The 21,073-nt window shown below is 48.3% G+C and overlaps 1 protein-coding gene and 1 non-coding gene across 12 annotated transcripts; one reads left to right on the top strand and one right to left on the bottom strand.

The window, feature by feature from the left end:
* The first annotated feature begins 6,820 nt into the window (after positions 1-6,820).
* LGALS12 (galectin 12) lies at positions 6,821-17,105 on the top strand. Of its 11 annotated transcripts, none has more exons than XM_043452554.1 (10): positions 6,821-7,006; positions 7,385-7,757; positions 9,415-9,503; positions 9,599-9,812; positions 10,823-10,942; positions 11,862-11,900; positions 12,493-12,519; positions 13,129-13,217; positions 15,181-15,404; positions 15,821-17,105. In XM_043452554.1, the coding sequence occupies exons 2-10, from the start codon at positions 7,689-7,691 to the stop codon at positions 15,937-15,939; spliced, it is 990 nt and encodes a 329-aa protein (XP_043308489.1). In that variant the 5' UTR covers positions 6,821-7,006; positions 7,385-7,688; the 3' UTR covers positions 15,940-17,105. The 11 variants fall into 11 exon arrangements, with proteins under 11 accessions (XP_043308489.1, XP_043308488.1, XP_043308498.1 ...); XM_043452553.1 differs by having other exon boundaries at positions 7,406-7,757; XM_043452552.1 differs by lacking the exon at positions 6,821-7,006 and having other exon boundaries at positions 7,054-7,547; positions 7,592-7,757.
* A 3,098-nt stretch (positions 17,106-20,203) lies between these two features.
* TRNAG-UCC lies at positions 20,204-20,276 on the bottom strand. Its single transcript has one exon. It is a non-coding gene; the product is annotated as a tRNA-Gly (tRNA).
* Between the last annotated feature and the right edge of the window lie 797 nt (positions 20,277-21,073).

The following is a 21,073-nucleotide window of genomic DNA, read 5'->3' on the forward strand; positions in this document are numbered from 1 at the left end:
CTGGTAGCTGCGGTCCACGGGGTCGCTAAGAGTCGGACACAGCTGAGCAACTTCACTTTCACTTTTCACTTTCACGCATTGGAGAAGGAAATGGCAACCCACTCCAGTGTTCTTGCCTGGGGAATCCCAGGGACGGGGGAGCCTGGTGGGCTGATGTCTATGGGGTTGCACAGAGTTGGACACGACTGAAGTGACTTAGCAGCAGCAGCAGTACTATCTTACTTAATTTTTCCAGGTGAGCAGATATAAAAGTATTTCACTGAAGTTTTCATTTGCACATAACTGATCACTAATGGGGCTTCCCTGGTGGCTCAGACAGTAAAGCATCCACCTGCAATGCAGGAGACCTGGGTTTGATCCTGGGTTGGGAAGATCTCCTGGAGAAGGGAATGGCAACCCACTCCTGGATTCTTGCCTGGGGAATCCCATGGACAGAGGAGCCGAGCAGGCTATAATCCTGTGCTGTGTGTAGTCACTCAGTCATGTCTGACTCTTCGAGACCCCATGAACTGTAGACTGCCAGACTGCTCTGTCCATGGGCATTATCTAGGCAAGAATACTGGAGTGGGTTGCCATGCCTTCCTCTAGAGGATCTTCCCAACCTAGGGATCGAACCCAGGTCTCCTGCATTGCTGGCAGATTCTTTACCTTTAAGCCACCTGGGAAGCCCAGGCTATAGTTCATGGGATCTCAAAGAGTTGGACATATCTGAGCAACTAAGCAAATCACTAATAACATTGAGACCTTTACATATATTTATTAGCCATTTAGACTCTCTCTTTTAAATGTGCCTGTTTGTGTCTTCTGCCCATTTGTCTTTGGAGTTGCACTCTTACTGATTTGTAGGTATTGTTTATAAATTCTCGATATTCATCTTTAGCTGGTCATATTTGTTTGCACACATTTTCTTCCAGTTCCTGGCTTGTCTTTTCACTCTGTCTATGAAATCTTTTGAAGAGAAATTATGGACTTTAAGGAAGCAGAATTTACCAATTCTTCCTTCTGAGGTCAGCTCCCTGTGTCTTTCCATGAAGTCTTACTTTGCCCTGAATTCAGAAAAAATATTTTTCTACATTTTCTTGTAAATTTTTTAAAACATTCTTTTCATTCTGTCAACCTGGAATTGATTTTTGTGTGCATGTGAGGCAGAGATCCAATGTGTGTTTCCCTCATATGAATAATCGTTTATCTCAGCATCACTTACTGGTAGTTTCTTCCTTCCCTCCCAACCCCACCCCCAACCCCCACCCTCATGATGAGCAAGGCCACCTCTGTCACATGTCAGGTTTTCGTGAATGAGCAGGAATATTGTTGGCTCTTATTCTACTCCACAGGAAAATGTGTTTGTCTTCGTGCTACTACTGTTAAGGGAAACATTGACTGAAACCTCCCACCCTGGCCAGGCACCATAGTAACCATTTGTGTGAGTTATTTTACAACAGGAGGTCCTGGCAAGGAACACAGAACTAACAAGCCACCACCAATGGGAGGAATCTGGGAAAGGTCAAAAGAAGATACCACCTGTCCTACCACCTCCCAGAATCCTTCTCACTGCATCCATCTTGGCTAAGCAATGCATGTGCCACTAGGAAGGACCCTGAGTCAGAGTGACTGGCCAGAGAAAACCTGGAAACGAATCCCATCACCATAAAATTGGGAACTGCAAGCCGCATGGCAGAGCAGTTCTCCTGGGTTCCCTTACCCTACCTCTCTGCCTGGGAGCCCCTTCCCAATAAAGTCTCTTGCTTTGTCAGTGTGTGTGTCTCCTTGGACAATCCATTTCTGAGTGTTAAACAAGAGCCCACTCACTCTTGGACCCTGGAAGGGATCCAGTGATTTTATCATATGATCTTAATTACTATACCTTTATGATAAATCTTAATATATAGATATCTTCAGATTCCCCTTATTCTTCCCCAGGAGTTTCTTGACTACTCTTGAGTTTTTGCCCTTCCATAAATATTTCAGAATCAGCTTGTCAGGTTGCTCAAAAGAGTGTGTCATCACCTTGATTGACATTACATTGAATTCATAAATCAATTTAGCAATTTTGAGATCTTTACAAAATTGAGTTTTCCAATCTATTACATATTATATCTCTCTTCTTGTTAGGACTTCTTTAATGTCTCTCAATGAACTTTTATAATATTCTTCATAGATATTTGATCTTAGGTGTGTATTACTTTTTTTTCTCTATTCATTTGAAAGTTTACACTCTATTCTTTTATTTATTGCCCTCAAAATTTTAACATTCATGCTCAAAGGTTTAAAGTAATATCCTAAACACCCCTCTGAAGCAATGTGAGAACCTTGGAACACTTTCACTCCAATCTGCCCCTTCCATGCTATTTTAGTTCTGCCCTTTTTTAAAACCCCAAATTCACATTACTGTTGGTACCATTATTATATTATATATACATATATGCTTAGATTTGCCTATACATTTGCCACTCCATTTGTTTATCATTCCTTCTCACATCACAAACCTTCCCTCTGAAGCCATCTTTCTTCTTCCTAAAATATAGCCCTTTGAAGTTCCTGTAGTAAACATCTGTGGGTGATGAACTCCTGGCTTGCTCCAGACGCTTGCTCCTTGGAACAAAAGCTATGACCAATCCAGACAGCCTATTAAAAAACAGAAACATTACTTTGCTGACAAAGGTCCATCTTGTCAAAGCTGTGGTTTTTCCAATAGTCATATATGGATGTGAGAGTTGGACCATAAAGAAAGCTGAGCGCCGAAGAATTGATGCCTTTGAACTGTGGTGTTGGAGAAGACTCTTGAGAGTCCCTTGGACTGCAAGATCAAACCAGATCAAATCCTATAGGAAATCAGTCTTGAATATTCATTGGAAAGACTGATGCTGAAGCTGAAACTCCAATACTTTGGCCACCTGATTCAAAAAACTGACTCATTGGAAAAGATCCTGATGCTGGGAAAGATTGAAGGCAGGAGGAGAAGGGGATGGCAGAGGATGAGATGGTTGGATGGCATCATCGGCTCGATGGACATGAGTTTGAGCAAGCTTCAGGAGCTGATGATGGACAGGGAAGCCTGGCGTGCTGCAGTCCATGGGGTTGCAGAGAGTCGGACATGACTGAGCTACTAAACTGAACTGAACTCCTGACTCTCATGGTGCCCAGATGAGGACCTCAGAGGTTCCTGGGGTATCATATGAAGAAGCAAGAGCCACAGGGCTGTTCAGGCAGCCAGGCGGGTTGGGAGGGCTAGGGGAGGACAGGCTCCTGCCTCTGAAAGGGCCCAAAGGGAGACCCAGGTGCCTCTCTGAGGGCCTCCTCCATGACAGAGAGTGCTGGAGTAAAAGAACTTTGCCTGTTCTATTTCTACACTATTTCTACTGAGGCCCCCAGCACTAGAACTGCCCAGAGATAGAAGGAGTGCCTGGTGGGCCCCCATGGCTCTCCTCCTCCATCCCCACATTCAGGACCTTTCCACCTCCCCTCCCATTCAGGACACTGCAGTGGGAAGGTGCCCACAGGAGCAGACTGTGCTTCTGCTCTTCCAGGCCTTGCATCTCTCCCCCAGCAAAAAGGACAGGAGAGCAAAAGCTGTGCACTGATTGAGTTGTGGTTTGGGATTTTTGGATTCTTTGGTTGGTTGGTTCAGTAAGATACACATCAAAATATTAATAACAAGAAATGTCATGTTAGCCTACTGAACCTATGAGTGTTGCTTGTCCTTTTCCCAATTTTATGATATTTCTATCTATCTCTTTGGAGGGGGGAAAGAGAAATAAAAACAGCTGGCTTTGTCCTGTTGGTTCTCCCCTCCAAGTATATGTCTTCTCTCTCCAATTAGACTGGAGGCATCCTGAGAGCAAGATTGATTGCTGATCCCTTTAACAAATGCAGCATCCAGTTATTTTTTAAAAATTGCTGCAGTCACTAAAACTCACTTACAGGGCAGCATAGCCACCAAAAGAAATTGAAACTGTTTACTCAAGAGTATACGAACCTGCTTTCAGACCATAGTACCTTCATTCCTTCAAACACACTGATTGAACATCCCCTGTGTCCAGGCTCCACCTAAACTGATTCTTATACCCCACCTCCTCCAAAATGATCTTGGCTGGAATTAACCAGCTTGCCACCCCCTCCAGATTATACCTCAATCTTCCCTGTTTTTCCAGAATTTTCTGAATCATTTAATTCAAGATGTTGGAGTCCCTTTTGGGAGTCCTTTTTCCCTGTCTCCCTTATCCAGCCAGCTGTCAGGTTCTGCCAATTCTTCTCGCCTTGTCAATTCTTCTATCCTGCCACTATGTTTTAGGATGATGCAAAACTGGTTCCGAGAGAAAAAGAATCCATGAGCATTTTCAGTGACCTAGAAGGGAATTAGATAGAAGAAAGGGATGGAGACATAGATCAAAGTAGGTTAATCTATGCAGTAGTCCCTCCCTAGGCCCAGAGAGTTCTACCTATTCAGGAGCAGTGAAAGAGGCTCCTAGATCAAAGAATGGGGGAAGTGGGGCATCTTGAGGTCCCTGAGCATGGATTATGTTTCCCAAACTATTAATTGGTAATTGACAAATATTGATTTTTTTTTTTAATGTCTCAGTTACAATCTGTAGCTAGTTAGAAGAGTATGTGGGCTATTTTGCAGTTGGGCCATGATTCCACACCTGCTAAGGGAGAGACAGAGAAAAAGGCAGAGACAGGACAGGAACTATAAACCATCACCTCTCACAGTCACCCAGTCTATATTCTGAGAACTTTCCCTGTGTCAGGCATTTGGTTGTAAGAATCTGCCCTCTTGGAACTTACAGGTGAGGAGTGGGGGGAATAAGAGACAGACATTAAACAATTCTTCAATACATAATGACAAGCTATGATAAATGCTCTGAGGAAAAGGTACAGGATGGAGGGTATGGAGGTGGGGTGGGCGAGTGCCAGTCTGCGGCAGGGGAACCCCACCTGCCAGCGTCAGGTCACCCTCAGCCCCCTCCTGAACCTCTCCCACAAGTGCCCCCTCACTCTGGCTCAGGAAGAGAAATTTACTCCACCGCCCCATGCCACCCCTGGACAGACTAACTAAGACCTTCTCTTACTCTGGAGCCTCTCGGATCAGATCCAGCAAGTCTGGATGTGTGCTTTAAACCAACCAGGTCCCCATCTGCCACCAGCTGTCAAAAGTTGGAGTCATCAGAAAAGAGAAATGACATGCACCATCCCCCTTTCTTCTGCTGCCTCCCTCCTGCAGGCCCTCAGCAGCCTCCACTCCTGACCGTTGCAAAGAGAAACAGTTATAACCACCTGGGGTTTCAGAACCACTCTCCTGTTATGGGCTGAATTGTGTCCACCACCCCCAAATCATCTGTTGAGTCCTGACCCCAAGTATGGCTTCCCCGGTGGCTCAGTGGTAGAGAAGCCGTCTACCAATGCAGAAGATGCAGCTTCAGTCCTGGGTTGGGAAGATCCCCTGGAGAAGGAAATGGCATCTCACTCCAGTATTCTTGCCTGGGAAGTCCCATGAACAGAGGAGCCCAGTGGTCTACAGTCCATGGGGTCACCAAGAGCTGGGCACGACTTAGAGACTAAACAACAAAACCACAGTATGTAGAATGTGAGGGTGTGTTCTGTTTGGAGATAAGGCCTTTGAAAGGAAAAGGAAGGTAAAATGTGGTCAGATGGGTGGACCCTAATCCAATGTGACCGGCCTCCCTACAAGAAAAGATGAGGATGCAAACCAAGGAGAAAAACAACCCCAGGGAAAAAACAACCCTGCTGACAGCTTGATCTGGGCTTCTAGCCTCCAGAACCGTGAGAAAATAAACACCTGTTGTCTCAGCCACCCAGCCCCCAGTGTTCTGTTATGCTGGCCCTAGTTCCTCAATTCAGGGAGGAGGCACTGAGGCTGGAAAGGGTGTGGGGGATGGGCATCATTTGGGTGCCGCCAAGCTGAGCTCCGCCCTCTAGGTGCAGGGCTCCCCATCCCTGCCCAGCTGGTTTCTCTACCTCTGGTTTTCTCCCGCCTGCTGTGTATATAGATTATTCTTCCTGAACGCACCTCAGATCCAATTTTCCCACACAGAACACCTTCAGCTGCCCAGCTCCCCCTACCCAGCAGGGTCTGAGTAAACAGCCTGGTTCTGTACCTGGAGCTCTGCAGGTTAGGATCTAAGTCAGTGTTTCCATGTAAATCCATAGCTGATTCATGTCAATGTATGGCAAAAAACACTACAATATTGTAAAGTAATTAGCCTCCAACTAATAAAAATAAATGAAAAAAAAATAAAAAGAAAAAGAAAGTTAAAAAAAAAATAAGTCAGTGTTTCTCAAACATTAAAATGCTGATTCCTGGGCTCTTCCACCCCAATGTCTCTGGGGTGGGGCTCAAAGTTTATATTTCTGGATCTTCCAGACCCAGGGATTGAACCTGAGTCTCCTGCATTGCAAGCAGATTCTTTGCCATCTGAGCCACCAGGGAAACCCAACAAGTTCCCAGGAGCTACGGATGCAGCCTCTTTCCCTAGGACCCCCCAAGGGCTCACCCATCAGAGCAGCTGCTTCCTTTCCCCTCCCCACCGCGGACCCTTGAACCTTTGCCCAGCTTCGTCCTGCCAGGAATTCTCTGCTGCCAAGTCGACACAGTGGTCAGATCCTGGGACTTCCCAACTCAGGATAAAGTTGAGAGGTTGTGCTGCTTTTTGAAGGAAAAGGCTTATTGGAATTTGAACCAGAACTGGAATGGTTCCAGTCCCAAGGATCATCTGTTGTTGTTGTTGTTCAGTTAAGTCGTGTTTGACTTTGCATCCCCATGGACTGTAGCCCACCAGGCTCCTCTGTCCATGGGATTCTCCAGGCAAAAATACTGGAGTGGGTTGCTATTTCCTTCTCCACCAAAGGAGAACAGGGTAGCTTAAAAAAAAAAAACAAAACAGAAATCTAGACCCACTCCCAGATACAGACCTCCCTTCAAGACAGAAGACACGCTACTGTGATCACCTTTTCTATATGTAAATTATCAAAAGGAGCCCCAGCGAGGGTAAGTGACTTGTCCTGGGGAACAGCACACTAGAGCAGAGGCTGAGCAAGAACCCAGGCCTCCTTTGGTGTAGTTGTGTGCTCCCCTCTGCTCACCTGCCTCTTCTGAGCCAGAGAGGGTCTCCTCTCACCCTGCCTGTTCTTACCTCTCCCCATGCCACTTCCTTGTGACCCCAACTGGGCCCTGGCATTTCCAGCCATTGCTGAAGTGGAGCCCCAAAGGACTATGAAACTTGCCAAGAGGAGAAGAGTGGGGAAAGCGGCAGAAAAGAAGGGAGAGGTGGAAACCTTTTATGCGGAGGGAAGGGGAAGCCCCCCATTGGTGTCTAGGAAGTTGGGGGCGGGGCTTCTCCTAGAACCTGCCCACATGTACCACCAGCTCTGCCTCTGAACCTTGAAGGGCTCCGGCTGCCGCCCTGGAAACCACAACCCGCTACGGACCTCAAAGGAACCAGCTTCTGGCTTCCCTCTGCAACAGGCTGCGTGCTTCAGACCCTGAGGATTAGTTACTGCAAGCTTCACACCCCTCGACCTGGACTTCTGCTGACACCCAATCCAGCCGGTGGGGCTGGAGCTGGGGCCGGGCGCTGGGGGTAGACACCTCCCAGCGCCACTAGGACCCTGCAGAGTGCGAGTGAGACTGACTGCTGGGAGAGCTGCCCCAGGCACCCCACCCCACCCCCATGTCACCTGGAGAGAAACTGGACCCGCTTCCTGACACTTTCATCCTGCAGCCGCCAGTCTTCCACCCGGTGAGCAGCCGCTCAGGTCTGGAACCTCCTGGGTCTCAGGGCTCCCCCTTCCAGCTGGGCCCGGTCTTCCAGGTTGGCAGGGGGCTGGAGAGGCTCTGAGTCATGGACCCTGTTTCCCCAGCCCCTGCCCATGGCTCTTGGAAGGTCCTCCTGAGCTTAGAGTGACTGACAGCTCATTTTCACTTGCTCTCAATGAGCTCATGGGATGATTGCATTTTAAAAGCAGTAGAGCCTGAAGACAGTGCTGTCTCCTATTCCACAGTGGGTGGTTAAGAGGGCGTGGGGGGGAGTGCGTAGTATCGTTAGGGGACCCTGATCACTTAGGAAGGGCAGTCTCATCTCCAGCCTGGGAGTCAGGTCAGAACCTCCCAGTCAGACAAGGGGTTGGGGTTTCCTGGACTCCTCCTTTGGCCCAGTGCCCGGCAGATTTCCTGAAGCCTGACAGTGCATTACAGAAGACCAAACTCCCAGGAGACCCACCCTCCCACTAATGAGCACTAATTATACTTTCTCTTTCCTTGGTCCTCTCTCAGGAGAACAGCTTCAGCTCAGTTAATTACAGGCCAGGCCCGAAGAAGCTTGGGAAGTGGGAGGGACTGACATGCTGAGCCCGGCTAAGCTGTGGGCACTCTGATAGCCGGGGCCTCCCGATCCTCCCCAGGTTAGAGGGACCCCTTGCTTTGCAAGCTGCAAGCTCCCACCGAGAGGGCAGAGCTGTTGGGTCTCAGCTCTTCTCGGCAGTTTGGGCTTCTGAAAGCTGCCGGGAGTTGGAAAACACTGGGTAAGGGCCCATCTTGTGACACTGCCCAGTATGAACCTGGGCAAGTTCATGTTTATTCTGCAGATACCTCTTTAGAGCCCACTCTGTGCCAGGCCAGGCACTGAGCCTGTAGAAGCTAAAGACAGGACTTTGTCTTAGGGGCTTGTCCCTCCCAGCAGCAACAACCAGCCATAGGTCTCTAAGCCAGTCAGCCAAGGGCCAGACTAGCCACGGCAGTAGAGAGCACAGTGAGGGAAGGGATAATTCAGGCACCAAAATGGATGATGCTTGAAAAAGCAATCAGAGCCTGGGAAGTCAAGTCAGATTTCACAAGGTGGAGGGAGGGCTGAGGAAACAGTCCCAGAAAGGGCCAGAAGCGGTAAAAGTGTGCGTCGTCTTTTAGGAATACCAGGGGGAAAGGTGAGCTGAGAAGGTAGACTGAGTCATTATCAGGCATCCATGCCAGGATCTGTGCTCAGATCCCAACTTGTCCATCCCTCTGCCTCCCAGTTCCCAGGTTCTGGCCTATAAACAGTCCTCAGGGAGACTGGACACCAGGCTGGTGGAGGCCAGGGTGGCAGCCAGGGGACTGTGAACCTCAGTGGGGTCACTGCTGTGCCCTAGGAGCTGAGCGGGGGCTGGGCTGGTGCTCCCAGGGTGCAGTGGAGCTGAATCCAGCTTCCCCTGTGTGGTGTGGCCTGGATGTTGTGAAGGTCCAAGACAGGAGAGGAGACGAAAGAGAACATTTCAGAGAAAACTTGTTTTTCCCCATCAGGACATTTTCTGTTTGGGGTGGGAGAGTTATCTTGTTCCTCTTCCCTCCCCATCCCACCCCCAACACAGGGGTCCCTAGGCCCTTTCTCCAACCTTGTACGGATGAGTTTCTTCTTTGTTCAGGTGATTCCTTATGTCACAACAATTTTTGGTGGCCTGCGAGCAGGCAAGATGGTCATGCTCCAGGGAGCGGTCCCTCTAAATGCACGCAGGTAAGGGAAGTGCTCCACAGGGCTTCCTCTCTGCCTTGAGGGTCTCTGGGAGTCTCTGACCAGAGGTGCCCTTTGAGAGCCTCACCTCCCCACAGGTTCATGGTGGACTTCCAGTGCGGCTGCAGCCTGCACCCCCGACCAGACATCGCCATCCACTTCAACCCTCGCTTCCACACCACCAAACCCCACGTCATCTGCAACACCCTGTACCGTGGGTGCTGGCAAGCCGAGGCCCGGTGGCCCCACGTGGCCCTGCAGAGAGGGGCCAGCTTCCTCATCCTCTTCCTCTTTGGAAATGAGGAGATGAAGGTGAGCAGGAGAGGACACCAGGGCTTCCCAGCTGGTGCTCGTGGTAAAGAACCTGGCTGCCAATGGAGGAGATGCAAGAGACGATCCCTGGATCGGGAAGACCCCCTGAAGGACATGACAACCCACTCCAGTACTCTTGCCTGGAGAATTCCATAGACAGAGGAGCCTGGAGGGCTACAGTCCATAGGGTCGCAAAGAGTCGGACACGACTGAAGCGACTTAGCACGCACGCACGGGAGGGGACATCACGGGGTCTAGAACTCGTGTCCTTCTGCCTCTCTTTCCTTCACCCGTCCCCCTTGTCACTGAGTTAAGGGATATTTGGAGGGATGGAGCACAGAATCCAGTACTCAGAGCACCAAGGAGCTGCCAGCCCCGGTTCCAAGCTGCCCTGGGCCCACCTGGCCCGGTATACATGGCGGTATTCAGCAGATGCCAAGGTGCTGCCACTGTCTAGGGAGCGTCTAGAGAGCACTGCAGATGCCAGACGCTGTTCTCAGCTCACTGACTCCTCACAACAACCCATGAGGAGGGAACTTTCATTCTCCCCATCACACAGAACAGTGGGGAAGGAAGGGAGAAAGAAACTTGGCCTCAAGGCTTTCACCGCTGCTGCGAACTCCTGCCAGAAGGATCTTCAGACTTCTCCAGGGCAGAGGGAGCTGGTGCGAGCCAGCACTGCAGAGAGAGATAGGGGTCCCAGAGCCCCTGAGGCTCCTCACCTGTGGATGGGGCAGGCGGAGGGCTGCTGCAGCTGCTGGCAGGTCAGCTGAGAGGCGAAAGGGGGCCAGCGTGGTGTGTCAGGGACCAGGCGGAGGCCTGAAGGTGCTCTGCCTGCCAGTTCCACAACCTCGGGGAGGCTATTTAAGTTCCCCCAAGCCTTGGGCACCTGTCTGTAAAACATACCTGCCTCCTAGAGTTGGTGTGAAGTTAAAAGAGGAAAATTCCAGTAAGAGACTCAGTGGATGTCTGGCACGTCAGTATGGTCTCAGCCTCGTCTTTTTCTCCAGGTGAGTGTAAATGGACAGCACTTCCTCCACTACCGCTACCGGCTCCCGCTGTCTCGGGTAGACACCCTGGGCATATTTGGCGACATCTTGGTGACGGCTGTTGGATTCCTGAACGCCAATGTAAGTTCCTCTGGGGCCAAGGCCTAGGTGGCAGCAGCCTCTGACTTCTCCTGATGCCTGGACAAGCCTGGGACCCCTTTCCATCCCAGACAAGTCCTGACACCAATTACAGCCAAGGTGGAGGGCACCCATCCAGGTGTGGGACATGGCGGGGCTGAGGGAAGAGGTGACCACAGAAGAGGGGCCCGAGAGCCTGGGGCAGAAGTCTATCCTGGACGTGAAAGTGAAAGTCGCTCAGCTGTGTCTGACTCTTTGAGACCCCATGGACTGTAGCCTGCCAGGCTGTTCGGCCCATGGAATTCTCCAGGCAAGAATACTGGAGTGGGAAACTGTTCCTTTATCCAGGGGATCTTCCCAACCCAAGGATCAAACCCAGGTCTCCCACATTGCAGGAGGATTCTTTACCGTCTGAGCCACCAGGGAAGCCCGTGAATACTGGAATGGATAGCCTATCCCTTCTTCAGGGGATCTTCCCAACCCAGGAATCAAACCAGGGTCCTTTGCTTTGCAGACAGATTCTTTACCAACTGAGCTGCCAGAGGAGCTATCCCGGGCGTGGGGTCTGGTCAATGTGGAACAGTGGCAAATGACTTGGAGTCTTGGAGCCGTGGGACCCAAACGTAGCACTGGCTGTATCATTCCCAGTTGAGGAGTTGATTTAAAAATGCAGATTTCTGGGACCCACCACCAGAGATTCTGATTTAGTAAGTCGAAGGTAGGGCCCAGGAATCAGCATGATCAAAATGCCAGGTTTGAGAAGCCCTGACAAGGCCTCTGGGGAGAGGAAGAGCTACCAAAGCCACAGCCAGCCTCTGCCCTCCTTCCCAGGCACAGAAGGGCAGACGGGAGCCAAAACAGTCAAGCTCTAGGCTTGCAGTGGTCCTGAATCCTGCCTGTTGCTTTTTCTTTCTCCCAATAGCCATTCGTGGAGGGTGGCAGCGAGTATCCGGTTGGACACGTGAGTCTTGGAAGCTGGGTTAGCCTTTGCTGTCCCAGCCATCCCAGCTGAGCCGGTGCCCCTCTCTCTGACCCCAGCAGGACCTGCCATTCTCTGGGCTGCTGCTCACATTGCACAAGGCCCAGCTGCCCCTTCCCTCACTGTGCGGACACCATGGTTACAGCTGGCCCTGCCTCAGCCCATGGGAGCCTGGATTTGCCTCTCCCTGGTGCCAAGGCCAGCTAGGGAGGACGGATGCGGTGGGCTGACTTCCCGGAGTGGGCAGGGCCCAGCCTTTCTGCCGAATCCATCTCAGATGGAGCTTCAGCAACCCTGCAAGGTAGCAGGTTGGCCTGCAGGGCAGAAGGGAAATGAGACCCAGGGACTCGGCCAGGGTCACGCAGTGAGTGAATGACAGACCCTCCGTCCAGTTCTTCCCCATTATTCCAGAGCCAGTGTCCACCTGAATTCAAGAGGGCCCCACTGGAGGGCCAATCATTTTCCTGTATTGTCTCTGAGAGAAGCAAATCCCCAGCATCCCCAACTTTTAAGGATCCCTTTTATTGAGCGAGCACCACGTGGCCTCCATGTCGCCTCTTTCTTTCCTTGACAGCCTTTCCTGCTGAGGAGCCCGGGGCTGGTGAGTGACCGCTGCTCCTGCATCTGGTGGAGGGACAGTCCCTCACCTGCTCTATCAGGGCTGGGAGGGCGCCCCCACCTGGCGGGAAATGGCCCCCAGCACCAGGATTTCCCCTTGAATTGCAAGTTGTGGGTGAACGGGCAACTTCAGGCTAAAGCTCCAGCTTCATTTTACCTATTCTCCATTTATCCTGCACACAATTTTCTGATAGTCGTCCCTGCTAGGCCCAGCACCAGGCTCCAGGGTGGAGGTACATATCAGCTCCACCCCTCCAGCTGCTTACAGGCTGGTGGGGAGGCAGACCAAGGAATGAGCCATTACCATTTGGAGCTCAGCATTAGGGGCTCGCAGCACAGGGGGGCAGGCGAAGAGAAGGGGAGGACAGGGAGAGCAGAGTACAGGAGGCCGGCCTGCAGTAGGTGTATAATAACTGAGCAGGGCTGTTTCCTCCTGGCTGCAGGCACAGAGGCAGAGATTTACCTGCCTCGGGGCTCCCTGGCCCCTAAGGACAGCCCAGGAAGCAGCTCTTCCGGGCAGTAGCCCTCCCCAACCCCCTCTGTGAGATCCCCCCCCACCCCCGCCTCTCAGTCATTTCCTGTGTTCCTTCAGGAGGTGCCCTGCTCGCATGCCTTTCCCCAGGGTCTCTGGCCTGGACAGGTCATCATAGTGCGGGGACTGGTCTTACCGGAGCCCAAGGAGTAAGTATGCAGAATTGGGGGGCGGGGTGGGAGACGGGACGCATCTCTGTGCCAGGCACAAGCTTTAGAAGCATCACCTCTTCAATCTCCAGGACTACTGCTTAGCCCCCAGGTGAGGAGACAGAGGAGCAGAGAGCAGAAGTACATTGCCCAAGGTCACAGAGCCTGTGAAAGTCTCACCTGGGATTGGTTCCAGGGCTCAGGTAGCTTTGTGGCACCAGCAGCTCCAATTCTGGGAGTGTCTTCCCTGCCTGGACGTGTGGTCAGGCCGGCCAGCCTCTCACCGCAGGCCCCAGCTGCAGCCTCAGGAAAGGCCCTTTAAAGACACAGGCTGGGACTTCCACGGCAGCCCAGTGGTTAGGACTCTGCGCTTCCAGTGAGGGGGCACAGATTTGCTCTCTGGTCAGGAAACTAAGATTCCCTCATGCCTCTCAGCCAAAAAAATAAAAACTAGAGAACAAAAGTGTACAACTTGAAAAGTCGCGTACAGATGGGAGCACGTGATCTCCCATAGTGTCCTGGTTTAGGAAACACCGCCAGAGGACCCCAGAGAGCAGGCCCGGCACTGGGAGGTGGGGGCTTAGAGGAACTCTAGTCAAGTGGATGCTGCCTGGCCTCTCCCACAGGGGGCGCTACTACTTCATCCCTCAAACCGGCAGGCTCCAGTAAGACAAGTATCTTTCTTTTCTTTCTTTCTTTCTCCTTCTTTTCTTTCCTTCTTCCTCATCATCCTTCCTTCTCTCCTTCTTTCCGGAACTGCACTGGATCTCATGACGTTTCTGGACCCGATTTCCTGGGTGTACTTCTGTTGCATGCCTGCGTGCTAAGTCGCTTCAGTTGTGTCCGATTCTGTGTGACCCTAGGGACTGTACCCGCCAGGCTTCTCTGTCCATGGAATTCTCCAGGCAATAATACTGGAGTGGGTCATCATTTCTTTCTCCAGGGGATCTTCCCAACCCAGGGATCAAACCCATGTCTCTTAGGTCTCCTGCATTGGCAGGTGCGTTCTTTACCACTAGCGCCACCTGGGAAGCCCTTGACTTCTGTTGAGGACACTTCGAATCTGAGCAGCTTCACAGCAGTGACCTTTCCTCTCTGTGCCTCCGTTTCCTTGTCTGTAAAAGGGGGTAAAAATAGTTCCGGCTTTAGGGATTATGCCAGGCATATAACAAGTGGTCCACAAATGTGGTGGAAGAGCAGGGGAGTAAGGAGAATGCCGTGTATTTTCCCTGCCCCATCGCCTTCTATTTTGCTCTTGTTTTTTAAGTCACTGACCTGACTAAATCCTTGCCCCCCATGCTCTTGATCAGGTTCGTGAATTCTGGGCGGGTTGCAGCAAAGCTCTCGGCAGCATGGGCCTCGAAAACCAGGCACGACTGGGTTGGATTCCTGGTTTTGCCTTTTATAAACTGTGGTCTTGGGCAAGTCACTCCACCCCTCTGAGCCCTGAGTTCCCCCATCAGAAAAAAAGGAGAAAGATAACCCCACCTGAACAGGGAAGATGAAAAGTTTCCAGTGAAGAAAAGAACCCCCGCTCCTTCCCAAATTTGGAGACAGGAAGCCAGATCTTAGCTCAAAGTCACATGGTTATTAGTAGTTGACACACAGATCATTTTACTGCTCTCTCTCAAGGGCCGTGAATTCACATGTCCTCAGAGGCCAGGCAGGTCACGTAAACAGTGAGGCACCAGGTTGGGAATGTGGTGAAGTGGAAAGAATATTTCTGTAGATTTTCTGATGCCAGATCTGAATTTTTTTTTAAAAAAGAAGCCAAAAGTTCTCTTTTGTATAAACTTTCTCAGTTTTTGAAAATGTTAATACTTTAAAGTTGAACAATACTGGGGGCCAGCCAGAACATTTCTACAGGTTAGGTAAGCCCTGGGCCACCGACCTCAAGGCTTAGCACAGCATCTGGTGTTTATTTAGCAAGCCTGTAAGCCCCTTCTCCGGCCCCTTCCCACAGTTTCACGCTCAGTCTGCGAGACGAGGCCGCCCACGTTCCCGTGACTCTCAGGGCGTCCTTTGCAGACAGAACTCTGGCCTGGGTCTCCCGCTGGGGCCGGAAGAAGCTGATCTTGGCCCCCTTTCTCTTCTACCCCCAGCGATTCTTCGAGGTGGGTCAGAGCCCAGACCCCTGGTCCCTCTGGGGTGGAGCGCAGAGCTGCACTCCCATCCGGGAGAGTGGGGGTACGTCCGGGGAGGGGGGGCGCGGTATGTGGAGCCAGAGCCACTAGAAGAGAGGAAATCAGTGGGCCTGATCGCACACCCTGAAACACCAATTTAATTAATCAAAGTGGGCCCTGGCCTCAGCATTATTAAAAAGCCCTGCTAATGACTCCAGTGTGCAGCTGAGGTTGAGACCACTCCCCTAGGGGAAGCAACCCCTGTTACAGATGGTGAAACAGAGGCCAAGTCCTGGGCAGATCCTTGTGGCAGGGCTGATGACAACCTGGGCCCCTCCGTCATCCTGTCTTTTTCACCAGTGGGTGCCCCATGGGTCCATTCCCTGTGTCCTTTGATGGAAGGAGAAGCTCACTGGGTGGGGCGTCAGGCAGGCAAGGGAGGGCCTGGGAGCCTGCAGCACCCCATGCCCTTCTATACAGGTGCTGCTCCTGTGCCAGGAGGGAGGCCTGAAGCTGGCAGTCAATGGGCAGGGCGTCGGGGCCACCAGCCTGGACCAGCAGGTCCTGGAGCAGCTACGGGAACTGCGGATCAGTGGTAGTGTCCAGCTCTACTGTGTCCACTACTGAGGAGGGAGCCAGAGGGCCCAGCCAGAGAAGAGGACCTGCCTATACCGAGGGCCCCACCAGCTGACCCCACTCTCCTCCCCTCATTAAAAGTGTCACCACGATGTCAGGCCTGGCTCACCTCCGGAACCAGGAGCCTGAGTCTGCAGATGCTTTGGGCCCCACAGCAGAAGGTGGGCACAAGAACGTGAAGGCTCCAGAAACTCTGCAGCTCCCTCTTCTGAGAGCCTGGGATTTGGCTCTGCTGTCCTTCAGGGGCCTCTAAAAGGAGGTAGATACTCCAAATGAAGCCTAACAAAGGTACTAATGAAGGTACCCCAAAATACAGCAGCTTTAAAAATTGAGATGTTTATTTCCTTCTCACATAAACAGAAAATAGTTCAGGTCAGTGGGTAACTGCTCGCTGTGGACCTTCTGGGTCATCCCACAAACCCCAGAGCATCAGCATCACCTGCATGGCTGAGGCATGATCACCACTGTATCTGGGTTTCAACCACTGAGAAGGCAACCTGATGTCATAAGCCCAGGCCTGGGATTGGCACACACTATTTGCACTCACATCTCATTGGCAAATAGTTACATGGCCACACTGTCTACAAGGGAGGCTGGAAGTGTTCTCTGTGAGATGACCATGTGCCTGGTCACAGGTCCACAACTGTGATTCCTGGCATATTTGGTATCATTCATATGATCTGATTTTGTGTTTTCTACTTACTATTGCTATTTTGTCCTTATGTTTTCAGCTTTCATACTTACTATTGGATTGATGAAGTCTCCTTTATCACTCTCCCATTTTTTTCTTAAGCTAATTTGAAAGTTATGAATTCCATTTTATATACTTCTAGTGGTTATCCATACTTTTTATTTTATTTTTTAATTAACATGTAAAATTGACTTTCCAGGATGGGTAAAATTCTAGATTTGTGTGATGACCACCAATACAATCAGGATATATAACTCTGTCATTCCAAAAAATTCCTTGGTGTCACTTCTGTGTAATCATACCTCTCCACCCCCTCCCTTCAGTTCAGTTCAGTTCAGTTCAGTCGCTCAGTCGTGTCCGACTCTTTGCGACCCCATGAATCGCAGCACGCCAGGCCTCCCTGTCCATCACCAGCTCCCAGAGTTTACATCAAACTCATGTCCAGCCATCTCATCCTCTGTCGTCCCCTTCTCCTCCTGCCCCCAATCCCTCCCAGCATCAGGGTCTTTTCCAATAAGTCAACTCTTTGCATGAGGTGGCCAAAGTACTGGAGTTTCAGCTTCAGCATCAGTCCTTCCAATGAACACCCAAGACTGATCTCCTTTAGGATGGACTGGTTGGATTTCCTTGCTGTCCAAGGGACTGTCAAGAGTCTTCTCCAACATCACAGTTCAAAAGCATCAATTCTTTGGCGCTTACCTTTCTTCACAGTCCAACTCTCACATCCACACATGACCACTGGAAAAACCATAGTCTTGACTAGACGGACCTTTGTTGGCAAAGTAATGTCTCCACTTTTTAATATGCTATCTAGGTTGGTCGTAACTTTCCTTCCAAGGAGTAAGCATCTTTTAATTTCATGGCTGCAGTCACCATCTACAGTAGTTTTGGAGCCCAAAAAAATAAAGTCTGACACTGTTTCCACTGTCTCCCCATCTATTTCCCATGAGGTGATGGGACCAGATGCCATGATCTTAGTTTTATGAATGTTAAGCTTTAAGCTAACTTTTTCACTTAACCCCCAGCAACTCACTGATCTGCTCACCATTACTATATTTTGTATTTTGAGAATGTCTTATAAATGGAATCAGGTAGGATGTGACCCTTTGAAATTGGTTTCTTTCAATCAGCAGTACCTTTGGGTACTGATCTAAGTGCTGTGTATAACACTGAGTCATTTCTATTTATTATTAATACTCAGTATGATTCTATTGTACCACAATATATCTGTTGACCCACTGAAGAACATTTGGGTGGTTTTCAGTTTTTGACAATTATGAATAGAGCTGCTAAAAACATTTGTATACAAGTCTTTGTATGAATGTAACTTCATTTATCTTGGTTTAATACCTACCACTGGGCTTGATGGATTATGTGGTAAATGCATGTCTAATTTTATAAGAAACCATCAAACTATTTTCCAGAGTTATTTCAGAGTAGCTTTGGAAATTTCACATTCCCACCAGCAATCTATGAAATTTCCAGTTGTTCTGCATGCTCATCAATACTTGTTATTGTCAGGATTTTTTATGTTAGCCATTCTTGATGTGTAGAGGTATCTCATTATGGCTTTAATTTGTATTTCCCTAGCAGCTAAAGATGTTGAGCATCTTTTCATGTGCTAATTTTCCATCTGTGTGTTCTCTCAGAAGTGCTGTCCCCTTCTCTATTTTCTGGAATTTTGTAAACATTGGGATTGTTTCTTTAAACTGTTCATGAAATTTGCTGGGGAAGCTATCTAGACCTGGATATTTCCATTTCAAAGATTTTTTAATTAAAAATTCAATTCTTTTAATAGGACATAGAAATAGACTGTGTATCTATTTTATCTTGGGTTGGCTTTGTTAGTTTGTGTTTTTCAAGAAATTGGTCCATTTAATCTAGATTCCATATATATGCATTAATAGGCAATATTTGTTTTGCTCTTTCTGACTTCTCTGTATAACAGGTCCTGGATTCATCCACCTCACTACAACTGACTCAAATTTGTTCCTTTTTATGGCTGAGTAATATTCCATTGTACATATGTACCATATCTTCTTTATCCATTCATCTATCAATGAATATCTAGGTTGCTTCCATGTCCTGGCTATTGTAAACAGTACTGCGATGAACACTAGGGTACATGTGTCTTTTTGAATTGTGGTTTTCTCAGAGCATATGCCCAGTAGTGGGGTTGTTGGGTCATCTGGTAATTTTATTCCTAATTTGTTAAGGAATCTTCATACTGTTCTCTATAGTGGCTGTACCAATCTACATTTAATCTTAGTCATCAAATGTAATACATACATACAGGGCATAATATGATTTTCTTATCTTTTCAATGTCTATGGGGTCTTTAGTGAAAACCCTTCTTTCATTTCTGATATTGGTAATTTAAATCTTTTTCCCTTTTTTTCTTTGTCAGTCTCACTAGAGTTTTACCAACTTAATTGGTATTTTCAGAAAAATGGCTTCAACCCTATTGATTTTCTCTACTGTTTTCTGTTTCCAACTTTATAGATTTCTGCCCTTATTATTTTTTATTTCCTTCTTTTTACTTGCTTTAGTTTATTTTGCTCTTTTTTTCTAATTTCTTCAGTTGAAAGCTCAGAGTACTGATTTTAAACTTTTCTTCTTTTCTAGTATAAGCATTTAAGATAATACATTTTTCCTCAGCACTTTACCTATACCACACAAATTTTGATATTTTGTGTTTGCATTTTTGTTCATTTTAAAATATTTGCTAATGTCCATTGAGACTTCCTCTTTGATGGGTGGATTATTTAAAAGTGTGTTATTTAATTCCAAGTATTGTAGATCATTCTGATATCTTTCTGTTATTGAGTTATAGTTTAACTTCACTATGGTCAGGAACACACTTTGTATAATTTCAATTATTTTAAAATTTTTAAGATTTTCTCATGATCCAGAATATAAACTTCAAGTTCCTGTGGGCACTTGAATGTGTACTCTGATGTTACTTGTTCAATAAATGTCAGTTAGATCCAATTTGTTGATGGTATTGTTCAACTTTTCTGTATTCTTGCTGGTTTTCCATCTACAGGTCCTGTAAGGTTTTCAGAGAGGAATGTTAAAGCCTTCAGCTATAATTACATGTTTGTCTGTTTTTCCTTTCAGTTCTGTCTGGTTTTGCTTCCTTTATTTTGAAGTTCTGTTTTTTGATGCATATTAAAGTGCTTTAGATATGATATTGTTTCTCATGGATAGATAGCATTACCAACTCAATGTACATGAATTTGAGCAAACTCAGGGAGATACTGGAGGACAGAGGAGCCTGGCATGCTTCAATCCATGGGGTCACAAAAAGTTGGACACAATGCAGTTATACCGCCAAATGTCCAGGGTGGTAGAGGGTGGGGGTTTAAATTTCCCCAGCTGAAAACCACTGGTCTATTATATTTAATTTCTGTTGTTCTTCCTTCCTTCCTGATGTTCCTGATTTCCTTTTAGTATCATTTCTTTTTTTTTTTTTAATATATATTTATTTATTTATTTGACTGCATGAGGTCTTAGTTACAGCACATGGGATCTTGTTCCCTGACCAGGGTTTGAACCCGGGCCCCCTGCATTGGAAGCACAGAGTCCTAGCCACTGAACCACCAGGGAAGTCCCAGTATCATTTCTTTTTCTCTGAGGAATTTCCTTTAGCAATAGTTATAGAGCAGATGCAGGTAATAAATTTTCTTGGTTTTCCTTTAACTAAAGACATTGTTTGTTCACTTAGGTGAATAGGTGAACACTTACAGGTGAAATTGCTGGATTGTAGGGTTGGTGTATGTTATGTTAAGTGTATGAGGGGGCCTGGGGTGGGGTGGGAGGAGTGGGTGGGCAGAGTGTGCATGTGTGATGGTGAGATGGAGGAGAAAGAAGGAATAGCAATGAAAGCAGGAGCGAGAGGGTGAGTAGTGAGAACCTGAAGAACAAGTCTGCAAAATACAGATTTACTTCAAAGACTGGTTGGTGGCTTGGCAGTTTTTTATTAGCTTAAATATACACTTACCATATGACCAGCAATCCCACTCCTAATTCACCCAAGTGAAATGAAAATACATGTCAATGCAAAAAACCCACATTTGAATGACCATAGTGACTTTATTAAAAACTAATACTCTGACATAAATCACAGCAGGATCCTCTATGACCCACCTCCCAGAATATTGGAAATAAAAGCAAAAATAAACAAATGGGACCTAAACAAACTTAAAAGCTTTTGCACAACAAAGGAAACTATAAGTAAGGTGAAAAGACAGCCCTCAGATTGGGAGAGAATAATAGCAAACAAAGCAACAGACAAAGGATTAATCTCAAAAATACACAAGCAACTCCTGCAGCTCAACTCCAGAAAAATAAATGACCCAATCAAAAAATGGGCCAAAGAACTAAACAGACATTTCTCCAAAGAA

The sequence above is a fragment of the Cervus canadensis genome, chromosome 29 (assembly GCF_019320065.1).
Source record: "Cervus canadensis isolate Bull #8, Minnesota chromosome 29, ASM1932006v1, whole genome shotgun sequence".
NCBI lineage: Eukaryota > Metazoa > Chordata > Mammalia > Artiodactyla > Cervidae > Cervus > Cervus canadensis.